The sequence below is a fragment of the Podarcis muralis genome, chromosome 1 (assembly GCF_964188315.1).
Source record: "Podarcis muralis chromosome 1, rPodMur119.hap1.1, whole genome shotgun sequence".
Taxonomy (NCBI): domain Eukaryota; kingdom Metazoa; phylum Chordata; class Lepidosauria; order Squamata; family Lacertidae; genus Podarcis; species Podarcis muralis.
The window spans coordinates 67,495,676-67,516,578 of record NC_135655.1 but is presented as its reverse complement, the minus strand read 5'-3'; the positions used below and the strand labels follow the sequence as shown (position 1 = coordinate 67,516,578).

Genomic DNA, 20,903 nt, shown 5'->3' with positions numbered 1-20,903 from the left:
ACTGAGATTATACCCACCCATATACCTTTGTATCCTAGGCTGCATTTGTGATTTCTAAGATAATATTTTAGTTTCCTGTTAATTATGTTGCCTTGAATGTATACGTTACATGTGACTTTATTCAGTAATATTTTATTCTAGTTTGCTGTATTTGATGTTTTAATGTTTCTTAAAAATATAAACTGGTATGGAAATGAAATTATTATTATTATTATTAATTGCAGAGCATAAATGATAGTCTGTTTTTTATATAAAGATCATTTGTTTAAAACAAAGCAGAGTTCTCTGAAGGCTGTGTGTTCTACCTTCCACAGTGTTGGAGTACACACACACACACACACACACACACACACACACACATCCACTTTTTTAACAGACCCCCCTCCCCCCCATTTTTTAAAATCTCTGACACATATTTACATGAGAGATTAGATATTATACTACTGGTGCTGGATCTGTACTACAAGTGTGGGATTCTTAGCAAACAGAAAGGCCATAGAGCAAATTTTGCTTCATTTGCAAGATGAAGAGCCAGAGCTCAGCAGCAGAGCATCTCCAGGAAAGGGTGAGAAGGAGCCCTACTTAAAACATCCCGGAAATCCTTTGCCAGTCAATGTGGACAATGGTGAGCGCTATGGACCAATGGTCTGATTTGGTATATGGAAGCTTCCTATGTTCCTATTCATTTAAATACATTCATATCACATATGTTGGCTTGTTGGGTGCAGAGTTTGGATTTTCTGAGCAAGGATAAAAGTCAGAGCCTCCTGGATACTATTCAAGCCAACATGTACTTATAGCAAGCCCAAGAGGGAGCAGAGAACTATTTTAGTTTGCCTTGCCAAAGAGCTTTCATCCAATATTGCATTGCATTTCCAATGCAAAGGTAATCATAGCTGAGAACCATGTTTCTGCGGGTTTTTGATGGCCCCTTTATTCAATGCATCCTCCCTGGGAATTTACCATATACTCTGCTCACTCTTTTCCATTCCCCCTGTTTTCCATTAGTAGAGAATGTTATCTCTGCTTCACAGGCAACTGTGGGGAACCGGACCAGGGGCGGTGGGGAGTCTGCATCTCGCTGGAGTGAAAGAATAATTGTGCATCCAGTCCAATGTAGATTCTGGGTTGTCCTTATTAAACTAACAGTTAGCCACATTTTCTTCAGGATGAAGACTAGATGATTTGCAATTTTTTACACAATGTGCTCCTTATATGGAGCTGCAATACTTGAAATAGTACACAGTCAAGCTGACATCCCATTTCATAAACAGAAATAGACTGGCATTTCTTCAAGATATTGTCAAGTGTACTGAAGCTCAGGCGCTGTCAACAGTTTGCCTTACTCACTGAGTATAGCACAGTACCAGATAACAGATTGGAGTGACACAGGTCGGGCAGTAAACAGTTTGTCAAAGGCATCCTTGAACCATAAAAGTAGACTAAGAAACACAGGGGGAGAAAGAGCTGTGTCTATACAATGATTATCTCTCATTGTAGATCTGCATGAAATAAGAGAGATAGTTCATCTCAAGCAGCTCTTGCGAACAATACATTATGGGTCTATATCGCATAGGCCAGCAGAAGGGGAAACACGTATAGAAGAAAATACAAGCTTGTTTTGAAAAGAAACCTGCCAATACATTTGTCAGGAAGAATAGTTTGGTTCCAAACTACTGATTCCAAAACTAACAATGTGTTTGATGAATCAGTTTGGAAGACGGGCAAAATGGAAATTGCTGTCTCCTGCCCCCATCGCTGCCATACCCCACCAACCACTTCTGCTGTCACTGCACTCCATACCCCGCCACTTCCACTGAGACTGTGCCCCAGCTCTTGGGGTGAAGCAGGGCACCTCCTCAAAGTGTTACTGCTTGGCTTCTCCCCTGGGGGGAGCCAATTGGCAACGTGGCACCCTGAAATGCCTAACCCAGTGGGAGCCAGGGCACTCCTTAATTGCTTCTCAGCTTCTCTGCCTGGGAGCAGGGAAGATCTGTGTTGGGTGCTACACAAGTGATCACAATCCAGCTGTAAAATTGTATTCAGAGCATCTTTTGCAACCATGTTTTCGAACCACAAGAAGAAAACTATTGAAGACTGCTAGGTTATCCTTCCTGGATTGGGATATACAGTAGTTCCTCACTAGACAGCACATCCACTAAGTTAACTAAAGTTTATATGACTATGAAAACTGCAGCCAACTTTTTCTTTAAAATCCCAGCTGTAATAATTTGTTCTTAGCTGCAATAATGTTGAGTCTCTCTCACACACACTTTTAAAATTTTATACTGAAAGCTATAAAAAATTTAAATGGAATCCTTGGGGAGCATAATTTCATAAGGAAAATAGAAAGAGACAGGCTGATATTCTGGCAGAAATGTCTTGTTAACTCTAGAAACTTTTCCCTAAATTAATTTACAATTTAAACAAGGAGGCAGATTGTTTATAATTTTTCTGTTAAATAGATTGAAATGAGAAGATTGGTTCAGATATACAGTACTGATTGTCTTTGCATCCAATCCAACACACATAGAGAGGGTTCTGTATTGCTTTGAGGTCTGACACACCAACACCACTTGCCCAGCATGGCTGTTGAATAAAGCAATGTTCCTTTCTGTGAATAAGGTTCATGCTCATTCAACAGAAGCATTTGATATATTAGATCCTGAAGCTGCTATGATGAACAGGTTTTTACAATGAAGAGCAGTCACATTTCTAGTTGTTATCCGTACAATAGTTTTAGACTTATACGTAGAGTGGATTTGAATAAGAAGGGTTCTAGCTTCTGGTCAAAAATAAAAGTGGCATTATTAACTTTAAAATCTCTGAATAGCTTCTTTTTGGAATATTTGAGAGATGTGCCCCCATTACTTCTTATAAACAGAGATCAAGAGAAAATGGCTTTTCTGGGGCCAGGGGGACACTCCATTTATATAATTTCCCTCACAGGAAAGAAGATCTGCTACTCTGGCCCATAGCAGAAATGTGGAAAAGCACTCTACTTTGGCTTGCAAGTATGAGAGATACTGATGGTATCTTCAGAAGGAGTCATGAGAACTGCAAGGGCACATTGTCTGAATTCCAATTCTAGTTAATGTATGTGTTGCTTTAAACCACACAAGGGCATTGTTTATCTATTAACTTAACCAGCACTTGTTTGTAAACTTCTCTGTCTAAGTGAACTCCAACCTAAAAGCTGGGTCATTTTGTTTGTTGTTCTCTACAGACAAAATTTCTACTTTTTCTTTCTTATCTCTACTCATCCTATAGTCCCTGCATGAATAAAGCCTCTGAACTCCAGAAACTGTGACTACCTCAATATAATTCATCCAAGCTGCAAAGTCTGCTAACACATACACACCCCAAAGTGCTTTTTCTAATCTTTAATGTTATTGCAACAAACCAAGTATCACTTGCTAAGTGTTGACTTCTTCATTTCTTTCCCAACTGGAGTGTTTAAAAAACGAAGTTGAACCTGGTGTTGATTTAATTATGTGAAATAACCCTTAAATTATGGACAATTATTGGGATAAGAACTCTGAAGACCATGGGCATGACTTAGCCAACATTAAACCACTTGAATTTTTCTTGATGGAAGATATTTAAGTGCATTCTTAATTCATCTGTTAAAATCTATTGTTCTTGAAAGTGCTTGATCTGGGCCAGATTATATATTTCTTATTTAATACATTTCAAGTTTTCAAAAATTGACTAATTTACAATTTTAAAAATATTCCAAAGACAACATGCATTATGCCCACCAGAAGATATTCCTTACCCATTGGGTCTAAAGTCAGGCAATGGTCTATCCAAGGGGAGACGATCACTCAGGTAAGCATTGTAGCCATAATACTGGAATTGTTTGAGGGCAATACGTCTGTTCTCAGGGCTCAGATCCTGACCCCAGTGAGCAAAGAGGGATGAATCAGTAAAAGCCTCTGCAGGATTTTCTTCTGGTTTCAGAGGTGCTTCTGTAAAACAATAATAGATATGATTTTTTAACAACAACAACAACAACAATGCAATTTAGAACTTTTATTTATAGAAGGTAATATTCAGGTTTGGGGCAAATTTGTAAGTTTTTACAATGCTACTATAATATTTCATAAGATCAAGCCTGGTTGGCATCCGTCTGTCTCAGGAGAAAATGGAGGAGTGAGCCTTTGGGACTGAAGTCAATCTGTTGGCAAGCCAGACTTGGCTAAACACCAGCCTGGCCTAGGCTGGCTATACAAAAGCTTTCATAAACAGGTAGCAACCATTCAATGAGCCCAATATCTTTACTTCAGAAAGATATGTATCTAACTACACAAAGTCAGTCTGCTATCTGGTCAGTCTTTAAGGTAAAGGTAAAGGTACCCCTGCCCGTACGGCCCAGTCTTGACAGACTCTAGGGTTGTGCGCTCATCTCACTCTAGAGGCCGGGAGCCAGCGCCGTCCGAAGACACTTCCGGGTCACGTGGCCAGCGTGACGAAGTTGCTCTGGCGAGCCAGCACCAGCGCAGCACACGGAAACGCTGTTTACCTTCCTGCTATAAAGTGGTACCTATTTATCTACTTGTATTTTAAGGGTGCTTTCGAACTGCTAGGTGGGCAGGAGCTGGGACCGAACGACGGGAGCTCACCCCGCCGCTGGGATTCAAACCGCCGACCTTACGATCAGCAAGTCCTAGGCACTGAGGTTTTACCCACAGCGCCACCCGCGTCAGTCTTTAACAATAGCCAAATTCTGGCACAGGTGGTCCAAAACACTGCCAGGTTTAGCATGTGGCCTGATTATTCAGTCTGCAAAGCATTGGAACTTCAATCCTAAAAAACTGAACAGCTGCAAACGCCTGCAAAGCTGGAAACCATGTTTTCACACTGCAGATCTATTGGCACTTGCAGCTTTTACTGATTCAGTGGGTTCTAAAAGTTGTTGTCAAATATTGTTTATTTAAATTAATTTTCATGACTTTTAAAAAGAATGTTTGTAGCTCGCCTTGAAGATGTTAGACTGAAAGGTGTAGCATTGAAATGAAGCAGTCCATATTTTGTGTACTAAGCAGTTAATAAGTTGCTTTACTTGTGCCTTTATTTTAATTTTATTTACTTTACACAGGGCCATAGCTAGGGGGTGGTGAGGTGGGACATAACCCATAAATATAAAGATTGATTATTGCCTCATAAGAAATGGTTTTAAATACAGTAGAGGGTGAATTGAACGGAGGGAAGAGTTGGAGGAGAGGCAGAAAGAAGAGCGAATTTGTCCATGGCTAGGGGGCACAATCTGGACAGTTCTGCCAGGGACACAAGATCACCTAGCTACGGCTCTGGTAGTACATATAGTAAGAGTAAACTCAATCCTTGCTAAGACAGTGTTACTCGTACATCAAATTAAAGTGGGAGATATTTACAAAAACATCTCATAAATCAGTAAAGGTAAAGGGACTCCTGACCAGTGGCGTAGCGTGGGTTGTCAGCACCCGGGGCAAGGCAAGTAATTTGCACCCCCTAACCGCACCGCACGCCTGGCACCCCCCCCCTCCACAGTGGGCAGCGACCCGGCGGCTCGGATCGGATTCGCACAGCCAGCACTGCAGTGAGAGAGAGTGAGTGAGCCAGGTAGGGGCAGAGAGCTGTGAGTGCGAGCGCCCCCCCCAGATGTTGCGCCCGGTGCGGCCAGCCCCCCCTGCACCCCCACGCTACGCCACTGCCCCTGACCATTAGGTCCAGTCGCAGATGACTCTGGGGTTGCGGCGCTCATCTCGCTTTATTGGCTGAGGAAGCCGGCATACAGGTTCCGCGTCATGTGGCCAGCATGACTAAGCCGCTTCTGGCAAACCAGAACAGCGAACGGAAACGCCGTTTAACTTCCCGCCGGAGTGGTACCTATTTCCCACCGGAGCGGTATCTACTTGCATTTTGATGTGCTTTCGAACTGCTAGGTTGGCAGGAGCAGGGACCGAACAACGGGAGCTCACCCCGTCACAGGGATTCGAACCGCCAACCTTCTGATCGGCAAGTCCTAGGCTCTGTGGTTTAACCCACAGCGTCACCCGCAAAACACAGTAGCCACCCCCAAAACACCTAGAATCAATATCTGGCAATCTGAGGATGAAACCCCGCCTCATTTTATTCATTTCAAAGTGAATAAGTATCTTAGATATCAAAAGTGAATAGTTATCTTTCTTGAGCTAACAAGCAAGAAAACATAATAAAGTATTCAAACACATCTATCTCTGCTGGGGCCTTTGTATTTTAGGGATATCTATCAACTTGCAATAAATATTAGGCACTATGGTGCCTATCACTCTGATGAAACGAAAAAGGGAAGCTAATAGGATGATATTATCCAGCAAGTAATAACAGGTACAATGTCAGTTTCTCTCTGCAGCCTTCCCTGGTATGTAAATTCTGACCAAAGACCTATGACTGGGCAGAGGCCCATAGAATCTAATACATTAATATAGCATATTATTCTAAATATAGAACAATATATGGGACGGGTACAGGCTCTATGAATAGAAACCCAGCACGTGCTACAGTTCAAAGATCTGTGCCCCCCAAAATACATTACTTCCCTCCAATACTCACAATGACTTTCAGTCAGATTGGCTTGTATTCCTTTAAAAGGAAAAGAAGAGGAAATGTGTTCCCCTGCCCTCTGTGTGCGAGTATCCAAAAATGGCTGGTATATTCAGAAAACAAAGAGGTTTTTGAAATGCAAAAGCTGCTAGACAGCGTGTCAGGTCATGGATAATCAATGAGACGTTATTCAGATGCAACACTTTACTGTGACTTGACATTTCACAAGTCAAGCCCTTCCTCATAATTTATTACAAGAACCTCCAAGACCTTGAATGGTATTTGACATAATATAATACAGTTTAGCATCCTGCAAGCAGCTTCTCTGGATGTAAAATACAAAAATGTGGAGAAATATTTCCATAAAATAAATGCATCTCCCCAGCTGTACAGATTCAGAACAGTACACAGGATGAAGCTTAACGTCTGTAAACTGAAGTTCACACCTAGTGATCTTCCCCCACATACACAGGCACTTGGCATGTTTTTAATCTGGACCATTTAAATTCTTTATAATCCACAACTTTGTTGTACTAGAGGAAGGGAAACAGCACTAGTGTCTTAGTGTCAGTGTTAATTCTTGGCTAGGAGTGAGTTCCTTGTGCCAATGCAAGAAAACAGCCTGGTTCACACATAATGCTAAGTCTCTATTTATTAAACTATGGTTTATTAAACCATGGCTCACTATGATATCCAAATCCGGCTCAGTGGCTTAACTATCATTTGCTTATTGCCAACAAACTATAATATTTGTTATATTAATGTTAATGGCTTGCTTTGTTTTAACTATGGTTTGGTGTCGCATGTGAACCCAGCACTTTTCCTTAATCATGGTTAGTTTGGCCACCACATCCCAAACATTCAACCAGTTACAAAGGCACATGACAAGAGTAGCTGGAAAACTAAATAAACGTTTGAAAAAGAGAGTCATGTTTTGTTTAATTGTCTGTGGAACAGCTTGTGGTTTGTTATAAACCACGTTTTTAGTATGATGCGCAAACCAGGCCAATGACTTATCTCACAGTGACACAGGGACTTAAATGCCCAGTCATATAAGCCACAGTTTGTGGCTTTGCCCAATCACTTGCCAATGCAAAAAAGTAATTATAATTAAGTAACCACAGAGCCTAGGACTTGCCGATCAGAAGGTCAGTGGTTCAAATCCCCGTGAGGGGGTGAGCTCCCGTTGCTCGGTCCCTGCTCCTGCCAACCTAGCAGTTCGAAAGCACATCAAAGTGCAAGTACATAAATAGGTACTGCTCCAGCGGAAGGTAAATGGCATTTCCGTGCGCTGCTCTGGTTTGCCAGAAGCAGCTTATTCATGCTGGCCACATGACCCAGAAACTGTCTGCGGACAAACGCCGGCTCCCTTGGCCAATAAAGCGAGATGAGCGCAGCAACCCCAGAGTCGGTCACGACTGGACCTAATGGTCAGGGGTCCCTTTACCTTTACCTTTACCAACATTCCTATGTTCATCAAAGCTACAAAATATAATGTGGTTGGGATATATTGCTTACTGACCAGTTCTGTATCATGTCATAGGTGTACAGGACACACACACATACAAACATACACTTTAATTTCTGGAGTTCCTAGAAAACACAAAACTAGCAGCTAGTTAAGTCACAGCCATACATTCTTCAATTCAGATGCATTTGCCAACCATAGCTCTTTATTAATGCAGTTCCACACAATGTACTCTAGAAAAAATTCTGTAGACTCTTTTGATTGCTGTCTCTGGAGACTGACTGAGCCACACAACAACTCCTACACTATCACCCATAGGCCCAAAAGGCAGTTTCAGCAGGCAAGATAAAAATATATATGAGGAAAACAGCTTATGTAATGACACTCTCTACCATCCGGGATCATAACTCCTGACTTATGTCAAGAAGCTTGTCCTTTTATCTTCATTTTTAACATAAATTGGGAAGATTAAGCTGTTGGCTTCTTCTGCAATGCCTTTCTTCCTCCATCCCCCACCACGACTCTGACAAGAGACTAATGAAAGACTGGTAGCTTGCACTGGCTTTCAATCACCTAAATATGTAGCACTTCTTAATCTGTCAAGGCACTTTGCTTCTGCTAAATCCTGGGATCAGCTCCATTTCACTTCGGGGACGAAAATCATGCCAAACCCTCATTTCAGATGAGAAACATGACCTTGACAAGCCTATTAAAAACAGCTGAATATAACAATGTGGAGCACGCATTACTTAAGGTAGAGCCTGGCTAATTTGAAGAGGGCATATATCTCATTTTTACCCAACATGTGTTACAAGGCAGAATAGCAGCCTTCCCCAGCCTGGCGCCCTCCAGATGTTTCAAAATACAACTCCCATTATGCCTGACCATTGGCCACGTTGGCTGGGGCTGATGGGAGTTGTAGTCCCTAAAAATCTGAAGGGCATCTATATTATGAAATATAGATGTAAGATACATGCATTAATATACAAGAGAAGAGATTCCATGTTCACAGTTTTCTGGGTTTTTTCTTGCAGAGCCTTGCCAGGTTTAAAAAAACTATTGATTAACTTGTTTGAGTTTAATGTAGTCTGGGTTCATATTTTATATTCTATCTATATTCAAGTGCATCTTCCTTCCAGTTATTCCTGCACTAGGCTGCATCTTTTGTGCTGCACATGTGAGGTGTGTGCTTCTTAAGAAAATCTAAAGATATATGGCTTGGTTTCCACTATCACTCCCCCAAGCCCTCCTCCCCTTTCATCTTCGTTGAGAATTGCACATTCGTAAGTGTCAATCTCACCTATGGTTTTCTATGCATTAGAATTTCATGTGTTATTTTTTTCATCACAGGGAATGCTTGGACTTTGAATCTGTGAATATAGTATACAGAGTATATAGAGTATAATAATCAACAGTCTTTAACTTCACCCCTGGACCCTGGGAGATATCACATAAACATGACAGTCACAAGATCCAATTTGCCAACATTTTTGAAGCATATTTTGTTGAAGGGGAAAGCCTGATTTTTGTTTTTGGATTAACACGATACTGCCCTGAATGTGTACCAAACATCCACATAGATAATTCAGGTCAGATCTTCTTTCTGATGCCCTGAATTCTAGGTGAAATTGTGTCAGTAACATGAGGTTATTGTGTTCAGTCTGAACTTACCAGTACAACAGTACTACAGGAATTACTGGACTCAGTCCTTAGCTCACAGTGTAGTTTAGTGTTTGGTGGAGACTGTGCCGCCATAGAATTTCCACTCCTCTCTCCAGCACCACTTGCCAAAAAGACCACTGCATAAGGTCAGCAAACAGAAAGGATATTGAAATGCTGGATTCTTCTTAAGTTTAAGACTCAGAGCCATTTGTTCCTACTTTGCTTGTTGCTTTCTGTTCCACAACTGCCTCTTAGAAGTAATAAGCTGGGGGAGGTGGTCAAGACAGCTGACAAAATATGCAAGAAGGAAAATAGCAGCAGCAGCAGCAGCTGTGCACTAAAAGACAGGCTCATTTGCTTCTGATCCTTTAGAAGGGGAACTCTCAGAAGAGGTTATGAGCAGGTCTAATCAGGAAGGAGGGCTTGTCTTTTTGTTTTGTTTTATGGCTGTAGTGGATTTATTTTTCCTTGAAAAAGGGTTTGGGAAACAATATATGTCATCTTTTACACAGCTGCCATTCTTCTCCTGTTCTAGGTCTAGCCTTGGGAGGGACTTCCCCTGTTCTTGTTGTCCCTTGGATTCAGCTAGTTTTCCCTAATTGATCTCAGAAACACATCAAGTAAGTACTTCAACTGTTGGTTCTATGTGACTGACATTGCAGAACGCAGAAAACTGCCTTATATTGAATCAGGCATTTGGTTCATCAGTGTATACAGTGACTTGTAGCACAGATTTCAGATAGCAGTCCCTCCTAGCTCTACCTAGAGATTATAGGAATTGAACCAGGAATTTTTTGCAGATAAGGCAGATGCTCTACCACTAAGCCATGGCCCTTCCCTATATATGACTCAGAGCTCCTTTGATGCCTTGTCAAAACAGAGGTTCACAAAGACCAAGAATCACTGCCACATACACAAATATGTATGATGCCCTGATGATTTTATTCCCTCCTCCTTCCTCTCATTCCACCAGAACAACTCCTTAACAAAGTATTTAACCATATGCATAAAGTTTAAAGACATGATTAGTCAACAGAATTAACCTCCCGAAGACTTCAAATTAGGCATGTGCTTAAACATCCTGCTGAATTACGAACTCCAGGAAAAAAACAAACCAAGGTATTCATGCATATCGATTGCTGCTGTTTCTGTGAGGGAAGAGAAAAGCAGCTTAAGCTGACAGGCTGATGCAGACTGCCAACCACAACACAGGCAAGATACGTAGCTCTTTGAGAGCTGTGCTTGCTTTATTCAGCACTCCATTTAGCATCAATGAGCACATTTACCTGGAAAAAAGCTCCTCTCCAGTTAACACTACAAGGGTCAGAACTCAAATTCTTAGTCACAAACAAACTGATCTACAAGAATGTGTGTGTAACATAAGCTTGTCCTCTGTCATCAGTCCTTGATCTCAGGGAACTTGCATTTGACATCCAAAAGAAGGTGCTGTTCTGAATAGAAGGTTAGTATAGCATTTAAAATTGAGGGGAGAACACAGGGATGTACCTGCATGAGCGGAAGAATTTCCACTTGCACAATGGGACTTTACTTTCTTCTCTTCTCCCCACCCCTTGACCCTCCCCATGAGCCCTTTAAATCTTCTCCAAAGGGTAAGAGGACCCTACATAATAGATTTTGTGGGGTGTGCAGGGGACTAGTGGAAGTTGAAGATCCACTACATGAACAGAAGTCCAGCTCACAGAGTGTTGGATTTCACTCATATGCCTCAGTTGGCATAAATATGAGAGTGTACAGGATAGGCTCCATACAAACCTGCCCTTACCCATCCCAGTTTCTTTTTCTTCTTCTTTGTTTATTTTAATTTTGACAAAGTAATAATCATAAACAGGAATCTCTACAGAATGGAACTGCATTTTTGCACTTCTGCATATGTCACAGTCAGGGGACGCGGGTGGCGCTGTGAGTAAAAGCCTCAGCGCCTAGGACTTGCCGATCAAAAGGTCAGTGGTTCGAATCCCCGCGGCGGGGTGCGCTCCCGTTGCTCGGTCCCAGCGCCTGCCAACCTAGCAGTTCGAAAGCACCCACGGGTGCAAGTAGATAAATAGGGACCGCTTACTGGCGGAAAGGTAAACGGCGTTTCCATGTGCTGCTCTGATGCCGGTTCGCCAGAGCAGCTTCGTCGCACTGGCCACGTGACCCGGAAGTGTCTGCGGACAGCGCTGGCTCCCGGCCTCTAGAGTGAGATGAGCGCACAACCCTAGAGTCTGTCAAGACTGGCCCGTACGGGCAGGGGTACCTTTACCTTTACCTTTATATGTCACAGTCAGAGACCTCTATTAAATTAACCCCATATGTTGAAAGACATATGTTGGTCATATGCCACATTTTTTCTTTTTAGGGTCAATTTTCTCTTTTATTTTATTTGAGAAGCTAGTAACATTTACTAGTGGCTTCTCCTTGTCTTTCTGCACACTCCCTTTTCAACAAACTCCAAGCAGCGACATTTCACTGAATGAGCACCAGAGGAATAGCCTTTAAAGTCTACAAGTAAGTGTGAGCCAATTGTAAATTTAGAAAATGACATTTCAAATGTTGCCCAGCTAGACTGATTCCTTCTATCCCACTGCTGACATTTATAAAAAGGAACTGTGTTAATTTGAAGCTCTACAACACAGTCTCTGAAGATTCATATATCTTTCTTGTTATTGTTTTCAAAATGGAAGGTGGTTAACTAATGTAAGCACTGCTGTGAACATTTTGTACAAGTGGCACAGCAATTCCCATTACAGCTGCTTGCCCAGGGTGTGTTTCTTACTTTCCCCAAAAAAACCTCACAGGATGAGTATGATGACAAGGATAAAGAAGCATAACAGATTGATGGTATTTGTGCACAGCAGTTGTGAACAGCACTGCCAGACCTATGGTATTAAAATAGTGCAGGGAAGGCTAATATATCCAGTCCAAAATGTACTAATTTAAAAAGAATTTTATACTTGCAGTTTTCATAGCTTCACTGTGACTGCTTTTGGATGGTGTGTTACTTTAAGAATATTGCTGGAAGCACTTCAAATGTGCACTTGACTTCACAGTGGGAATTATCACATATACCAAAAGCCGCAGCCCTTTGGCATAGAAATTGCTTGTGCAAAGCCAGACTTACACACTCACATCTCTTTGAAACAGACATCTTGTCTCATGCAGTCTTCAGTGAGTGACAAAAATCATGAAGCAAATTGATCTGGCTGCCATTAATTCCCCCACTTTCTATGAACAGACTGCAATGTACAACTATAAGGGTGACTCATTGCTTATAGACAATAAAGTCCTCCAAGACAAGAAGACAATCAGACTGCAATTCCCATCTAACTATTCCAGGGACAATGAGGCCTAATGGACAACCAGGAGGATAGCAACACAAACACATGGCTATAGCTGATGCTTCAGCCATTTGATTCATGCAAATCTATGCAAATCTTATCTTTTTTCCTTGTTAATAAAGTACACAAAGCAAAGCAAGGTGCTAAATAATGTCCTGACAAAATGTATGAAACACCTCTTCATTATGGCCACTGTACAACTGAGCATACAATACCCTTTGTAAAGCATCTGTTATATTTCTAATTTGTTTTAGTTTGAACCCAATTGGACATTGAGCCCTTACATACCCCTAACCATCACACTAGCTAATCAGAAATACATGTTTATGGCTATGTGCCTGCCATTACTGCCCACATAGTTCCCAAATGAGATATCTGGTCAAAAGCTTCAGGGAGAATCAACAGTTTCATTCTCTTTTATGAACCAAAATTTCCTCCCAATTAGCTCAGTTTTAAAAGAAGATCAAATTGTATCAGATGTTAGATGTGCCAGTGAAACCTGCATTAAAGGGGTTGATTTGCATTTACCTAGCACTGTAGAACTAATTCTCTTTTGGTAGCTCCAATTTTCCATGACTAATTTGTAGTTTCTTAGTAAACTAGACCCAAGGTTGTTATTTCGGAATGTGAGCTAGAATCTTCAAATCAGCAGATGGGCTGGGATTCTACTCTCAATTTTCTGCACAGTGCCCAGGTAATATGCTTCAGGTGATGAGAGGATTTCTGTCTGCTGTAGCCGGTATAGCGCTGATGGGTCCAGAATTTGTATTCATTGCAACAGTTTTCTCTAAAAGAACAAATCCTAAATGCTGATTCCTGAAATAAAGTCAATGGATTTTATATGAAGGTAACCCTTTCATTAACCTTGAGAAAAGAGTCCACATTATTTACTGCATATTTGAGGAAGCTTCTGTTTTTTTCTGAAGTTAGAAACAGTTACCACAGAAGTAAAACACCACACTGAGGTACAGAGACAATTAATTTTCTGTGATCTTCTCTCCAAACATCTTGACTGTAAGCTGATGGGGCATTCTTCACCCACAAAACATAGCAGAGAAGAGCATAACTATTTTCTCTAGGAAATATTCAAGAAAGAAGTGTGTACGTGTGCATGGATGGGGGTATTTTCTGGTAAAACTCCCATGAAAAACAGTATGCAAACAAGTCCTCAGTTTCTTAAAGGAGCTGTAGATATAATTTCAAAAAAACAACATTGAAAAAGCAAGCTCATAACCTCACAAAGCTATTGGTTGTGTGCTTTAACACATAAAATTAACAGTGCCTCTGTTAGTAATTTTTCTCTGCAATTTTGCTTATTTATTTGCTTAAACTGCACAGGGTATCACTTTACTCTGTGTCTATTACATTGAGTAGATTGGTTCATCATGTTGATGTGTTCTTCATTACTTCTCCATAATAAGATCCAGTATTTCACTTTGAATATTCATCATATGGAAACAATCTCCTTAAATATTATAAATGCTCTTGCTAAAATGATTGACTGCAATGAGGCCTTGAAATAAAGCTGTAAGAGAGGAACTGTGTGTGTGTGTGTGTGTGTGTGTGTGTGTGTGTGTGTGTGTGATGCACAGCAGAAAGACCAGTAATGAGAGCTAGGAATTATGGGCAATGTTGATAAGCGAGAGTAATTGGATAAAATCATAGGGTAAAATTACTTTCTGATGTGCTCCTAGGCCCATAAATACCATAGTCATAGTTGCATTGCCACCTTCAGATTTCTATCTCCCTTCCGCTTCTTGCCTCATAGAACAATGGCAATGGCATGAATACAAAGTTTTCCACATTAAGAGGGAGGGAAGAAGAAAATTTACTCGTTTGGTTTCCTTCAAAAATGGCTCCTCTAGTTTTGTAATAGAGAATTACATCCAGAAAACTCACTTTTATTCCATCAGAGGAAGTGTCACAATTAAAATTTTAATAATAAAAGGATGGAGCCAAATGTGTTATTGTTTAATTCCTTTAGATCAAAAGTAGTAATTTTTGGAAGCATTCATTATTGCCTTATGAAATCTCTGACAGTAAGAAAAGAAAAATGCCATCTCTGCGTACCAAAAAGGAGAGAAAACAATGCAACTTTTTTCCAATATTTACCTAGATTATGAGCTACCTACTTTATAATTCTGTACTTATCTCTTCCTGGGCTCTTGAAAAGTTACAGCAAGAACAAAAGCCAGCACTGCATGTGTCACAGTCAATCACGGAAGAAAAAAGGGTTTCATTGAAACTCGTGCCAAATGCACAGATCTACCAAGTGCTATAGCTTCTTATGTTTTTTACCAACCTTACAAATATATTAAAATTCATTACTGAAAATGAAAAAGACATGACTGTATGTGTATAGTTACTTACAGCACAATGTGGATATGGAAGTAAGCCCCACTGTGTTCAGGAGGGTTTGCTACCAGCTACGTGGATACAGAGTTGTAGCCCTACTGTTTCAGAATAATACTAATACCAAAAATCCTGTCTGTCGTCTGTATAGACTATATACAGTCTATAGTTGAGTGATAAAATACATGTTTTGCATGCATGCAAAATACCCTAGGTTCAACCCCCAGCACCTCCAGGTAGGGCCAAGAAATAATCCTGCCTGAACTCTGGAAAGCTGTGTACATTAGGAGTAGCCAAAATGGTGGCTTCCAGTTGTTATTGGACTCCCAACTCTAGCAGTCCCAGCTAGTAGGACCAATAGTCAGGGGTGGTGGGATAAGCTGTCAAACAGCATCAGGATGGCACCATGTTGGCAACCCTGGTTGAAGACAATACTAAGCTATATGGACCAATGGTCTGACTTGGGATGGATAACCTTCTTTTGTATCATTGCCACAGACAGTTCAGCCCATATTGGGAAGCGGTTCTTTTACCAGTACAATGTAGCAGTGCATAATGAAAACTGAATTGTACCAATGGTACCCATGGTGGCCAGTTCACACCATTAGAATCAATGTCACAAAGCACCTGCTCATTGTGTTAGCAGATCCTCACCACATGCTTTACACTAACAGACCATTTCAGTGTGTGGCTTTCCTGGTGTGTAGCGGTGATTCTCCACAAGATGTTTTTTTAAAATTCAGCATTGTGGTTATCTTTAAACAAAAGATGTTCCAATCTCAAGCATGCTTAGACATTTTAATGGCCCTTATTTCCTTGCTGATTGGGGAAAAAACTGGTCTGGCCTGCTCTTGTGCCTTTAACAGCAGTTTGATCTGCAGAAATGGGCAACTGAAACTTTTTACAGCACAGTTGGCAGGATTGTTTGTAGATGAATGAGGTAATGTGAGACAAAGGCTGAAAGTAGGAGGTGTTGCCTCTGTTCTGTTGTAGTACTTTAAGCTAATTTCAAAATTATGAAGAGGTGGCATAGAAATATTAGATATACTTAGTTTGGTTAACTACCTTTTCTAAGGATCTCCCCTCCAAAGGAGTGAGTGACACATCATGAAGTTATATGAAAAGGGTATTATTTATTTATTACTTCCATTCATTTATATATTTTCATTTTAGTATGTAAACTACCAGCAGAGAAACAATGAGCCACTGAAATGCTGCTAGGAATGTATAAATGTGCCTCAGTCCTTTCTGGGATTCATTAACACTTTCTGTTCCAAAGCAATTCGTTAATTTTGCACAAGCCTTTCTTCCGTTTTTTTATCCACTGATGTGGAAATACATGTAATATTTTTATATATGTTATAGTGCACAATTAACACTCCTACCTTAGCCATCAACAGTTATTTACAAATCAGTTATATTCCATATGTGTTCCCTTTCAAAGTTAACGAATCTCTAGAGGGATAGTCCTGTTAAGCCTTCTGCAGCAAAAGCAAGAGAGTCACCCTGTTGATACTTTGCTCTTTGTGCCCTAATTTGGGCCCAATCTAACAACATGAATTTAAATAGGGACAAATGTCTGGTTCTTCACTAAGACAGGATTAACCAGCTATACCAATATAAGATGGAGGAGACCTGGTTTGCCAGTAGGGGTTTTAGTATACCAGAAGCTTCACATGAGTCAACAGTGTGATGCAGCAGCAAAAAAAGCTAATGCTGTTCTAGGCTGCATCAACAGAAATATAGTGTCCCAATCAAAGGAAGTAATAGTACCATTCTATTCTGCCTTGGTCAGACCACACCTGGAGTACTGTGTCCGCTTCCAGACACTACAATTTAAGGATGCGGTGGTACCTCAGTTCTCAAACAAAATCCGTTCCAGAAGCCCGTTCAACTTCCAAAACGTTCGAAAACTGAGACACGGATTCCCATTGGTTGCAAGAGCTTCTTGCACTCAGCGGAAGCCACATCGCATGTTCGGGTTCCAAAAAACATTCGAAAACGGAAGCATTTACTTCCGGGTTTTCAGCGTTCAAGAACCAAAACGTATGTCAATGGAGGTGTTCGAGAACTGAGGTTCCACTGTATTGCAAAGCTGGAATGTGTGCAGAGGAGGGCAACCAAGATGATCAAGGGTCTGGAAACTGAGCCTTACAAGGAGCGCTTGAAGGAGCTGGGTATGTTTAGCCTGGAAAAGAGGAGAAAGAGGAGGTATCAATGCCATCTTCAAACATCTTCAGAGCTGTCACATAGAAGAGGGAGCATGCTTGTTTTCTCCTGCTCTGGAGGGTAGGACCCATACCAGTGGATTCATGTTACAAGACAGGAGATTCTGACTCAACATCAGGAAGATGTTTCTGACGGTAAGAGCTCTTTGACAGAGGAACAGACTCTTTTTGGGAGGTTGTGGACTCTCCTTGCTTGAAGGTTTTTAAGCAGAGGTTGGATGGCTATCTGCCATGGATGCTTTAGTTGAGATTCCTGCATTGCAGGGGGTTGGACTAGATGAACATCTGGGTCCCTTCCAACTCTACAATTCTATGATTGTGTGGATTATTATTACTATTATAATTTAAATTTGTATCCTGCCCATCATCTGAAGATCTCAGGGTGGTTCACAGCATATTAAAGAGTAGTGCTGCTTTTAACCGTTAGAGGAAAAGATGGGATAAGAATAAATAAATACATGGTAAAAATAAATAAAAAAAACCAAATGCGAGTTCTTTTTAAAAAAATGAAAAATGCAAGGAACTTTATACAGAAGTCTTGCTTTGTTAATGCATTCAGTGTCTGCTTGACTGTGCCTTAATCGTGTTAAGAATCAAATATCAGTATTTTCCAGCTTGGTAAACAGCCAATTTTGTCAAAAGATGTCACAGCAAATACAGAGAAACAGCATTCCAGACTTTCTTAGTCACATTAAAGAGGAGTTTGGAATAACTGTATGATTGCAGTATATTCCCATGCTACGAAACTAAGATTTTTCAAAGCAATAACTTGCACATCAATTTTAACTAGATTAAGAAACCACTTTGGTAGAATAATACGCTGACATTCTCTATAGCTTATTTTTATTATTGTCAGAAACACACACATTTACATGCAAACTCCTTTAACAACAGCCAGAAGAACTACAAGCAAATGAAATATTGTTCAAACTCCATTCAACCAGAAAAGAAAGGATTTGTGCCCGTGTGTGTGTGACACATAGCAGAGCCAATCTTGAGCATCAAGTATTCTGATGAAACAGAAAAAAGGAAGCCCCAATTTTTAGGGGCAAATTATTTTATTTATTGACAGCACTGTTGTTACTATAACTTATTTATCAATCACCTTCTAAAACACTGTCTCAAGGCAGTTTGCACACAAGTTACTGATATGATCCATAGGGCTGTTACCATAAAGCACCAATGCTGCAGCAAGCAAGGGCTCCAGCAGCTCAGTCTGCTGCTTGTGGCTGGAAAGCCAGACAGGATGTTTGTGACTGTTGCCATGGAAACAAAGGGGCAGTTCATTCTGTACTGAGCACCGGATGTTAGCTCAGTGTGTGTGTCATATGACCCATACTAGATGTACATGGGTGGAGTTTCTTCTTGCTGTTGTCGAGTGCAGACATGTTTCTCTGTACTGATATGAGAGACAGAAAATAAAAGATGTAAATAGTTTTCTGTCTGCTTCTTTCCCCTCCCTGGGGGACACCAAAGGGGAGAGAGGAAGATCGGTGTGTTCCTCTCACATATCTGAGAAGAATCGCCGGGACCTCGCCTGCTTATCAGCAGAGGGAAACGCGGGGAGGTCGACAGGAATATCTGCCGGTGCCTACGCTATGGCACATTCCTCTGACCGGGCAGAATTCCAACAGTGGTAAGCAGAGGATGGTTTGCGATCCATCGACCTCTGCATGAGAGGCTGGTGAATCCTCCTCTGCTCCATGGAAGCCTGTTGTGAGAGGCTGATTCTCTGCAGCCAGAAGCTGACCAGAAGAAGCTGACAGCCAAGCCACGATGCCCAAGGTATGAGATTTATAAGGGCTTAAAAGAGTGAATGCAGATTGATTCATTCTCTGCTTCACGGAGAGCGTGTGTGGGAAAGCAGCTCCAACTTAGAAGAGGCCTGCATTCCGAGCATTTTTGTGGTTTCCTGTCCGAGGAAAGATATGCGCTGTTGCTAAGCGACGTCCTTCAGTGAAGGAGGACTGGAAAGTTATATCGAGAGGGCTGGACAGTCAGTCTATGCCTCAGAGAGGCGAAAACAAAGTTTTGTTATGACTAGGTCCTCACGAACTGGTGGAAGGGACTTTCCAACGCAGCCAGAGTCAGAACTGCCAGGTGTCAAGAGTGTAAACAAGCCAGCTATTGGATTTTAGAGGCTTGTGTTTCAGAGTCAATGCAAGGACTCAAAATGGATGCTAAGAAGGGGGGAGGCCTGCCTTCTCCACCCCTCCTGACCAATAACAATTATTCATCTTGGTCTGTAAAGATGAGGGCCCTGCTGCAGAATCAGAGACTGTTTGGGGTGATTGAGAACCCCATCCCTGCAGCACCAACGCGTGCTTGGGAGTCACAGAATGTGAAGGCTAGGACTGCTATAATTCTGTGCGTCTCAGATGATCAATTGGTGCATATTCAGCATTTGGAACATGCGCAAGAGGTTTGGGATACGCTGCGTACAACGCATCAGAGAGATGCCGGTTCTTCAGCGTTGCTGTATTTTGAGAAGTTGACCAATCTGAGATTAGCGCCTGATGGAGATGTTCAAGCGCACCTGACAGAAATGAAGTTTCTGCGTCAACAGATGGTGGAACGTAATTTTCGTCTACAGGAGGAAGTGTTTTGCTTCATGATGATAAACAGCCTGAATAGGACTTACAAGGTTGTTGCCAGTCAGCTTGGTTCACTACCAGCTCAAGACCTGACCGCGGAAAGGGTGTGTGCGGTGGTCCTTAACGAACACGACAGACTTGCTGCACTGGAGGTGAAGGACAGGGGGAGGCAAGAACAGAGTTCAAATCTTCCCACTGCTGATGCTACTGGAGAGCATGCTGTAGCATTGAGCGCCGTCAGATGCTACAATTGTGGACAGACTGGGCATCTACAGCGGAACTGTAGGAAGCCGCGACAGTCAAAAGGAGCCAAGAACAGCTCTACGAAGCCTGAGGCCTCAAGCAAAAGCCGTACCAACTGCCAGGTCAAACCTGCAAAGGCTATGATGGCGAAAGGAACCACGCCAGATGTTGGGAACGCATTCATAATCGATACGGGTGCAACGAAGCATCTCTGCCCACTTTAGAAAAGTTTCAGGAGTTTTGTGACAAGGTTAAAAGTATGCATGATGCTAACATTGATTGTCTTTTCACAGATGACAAGCCAGTTTTTCTGTTACAGGATTTCCAGAGGTTCCTGGATGGAAAAGGGATAAGACACAAACTTGCTAGTTCCGAAGAAGCATGGAAGAAATGTGTCTGTGTAAAAGTGAACAAAGAATTGCAAAAGGGAATGCATGCGCAATTGCTTAGT

At 41.5% G+C, this 20,903-nt stretch overlaps 1 protein-coding gene across 1 annotated transcript in view; it reads right to left on the bottom strand.

The window, feature by feature from the left end:
- Positions 1-20,903, bottom strand: part of GALNT18 (polypeptide N-acetylgalactosaminyltransferase 18) — a 264,677-nt gene that overhangs the window by 124,097 nt on the left and 119,677 nt on the right. The window contains exon 2 of the mRNA XM_028731253.2: positions 3,779-3,971. Within this exon, the coding sequence (XP_028587086.1) occupies positions 3,779-3,971 (193 nt within the window). The remainder of the gene's footprint in view (positions 1-3,778; positions 3,972-20,903) is intronic.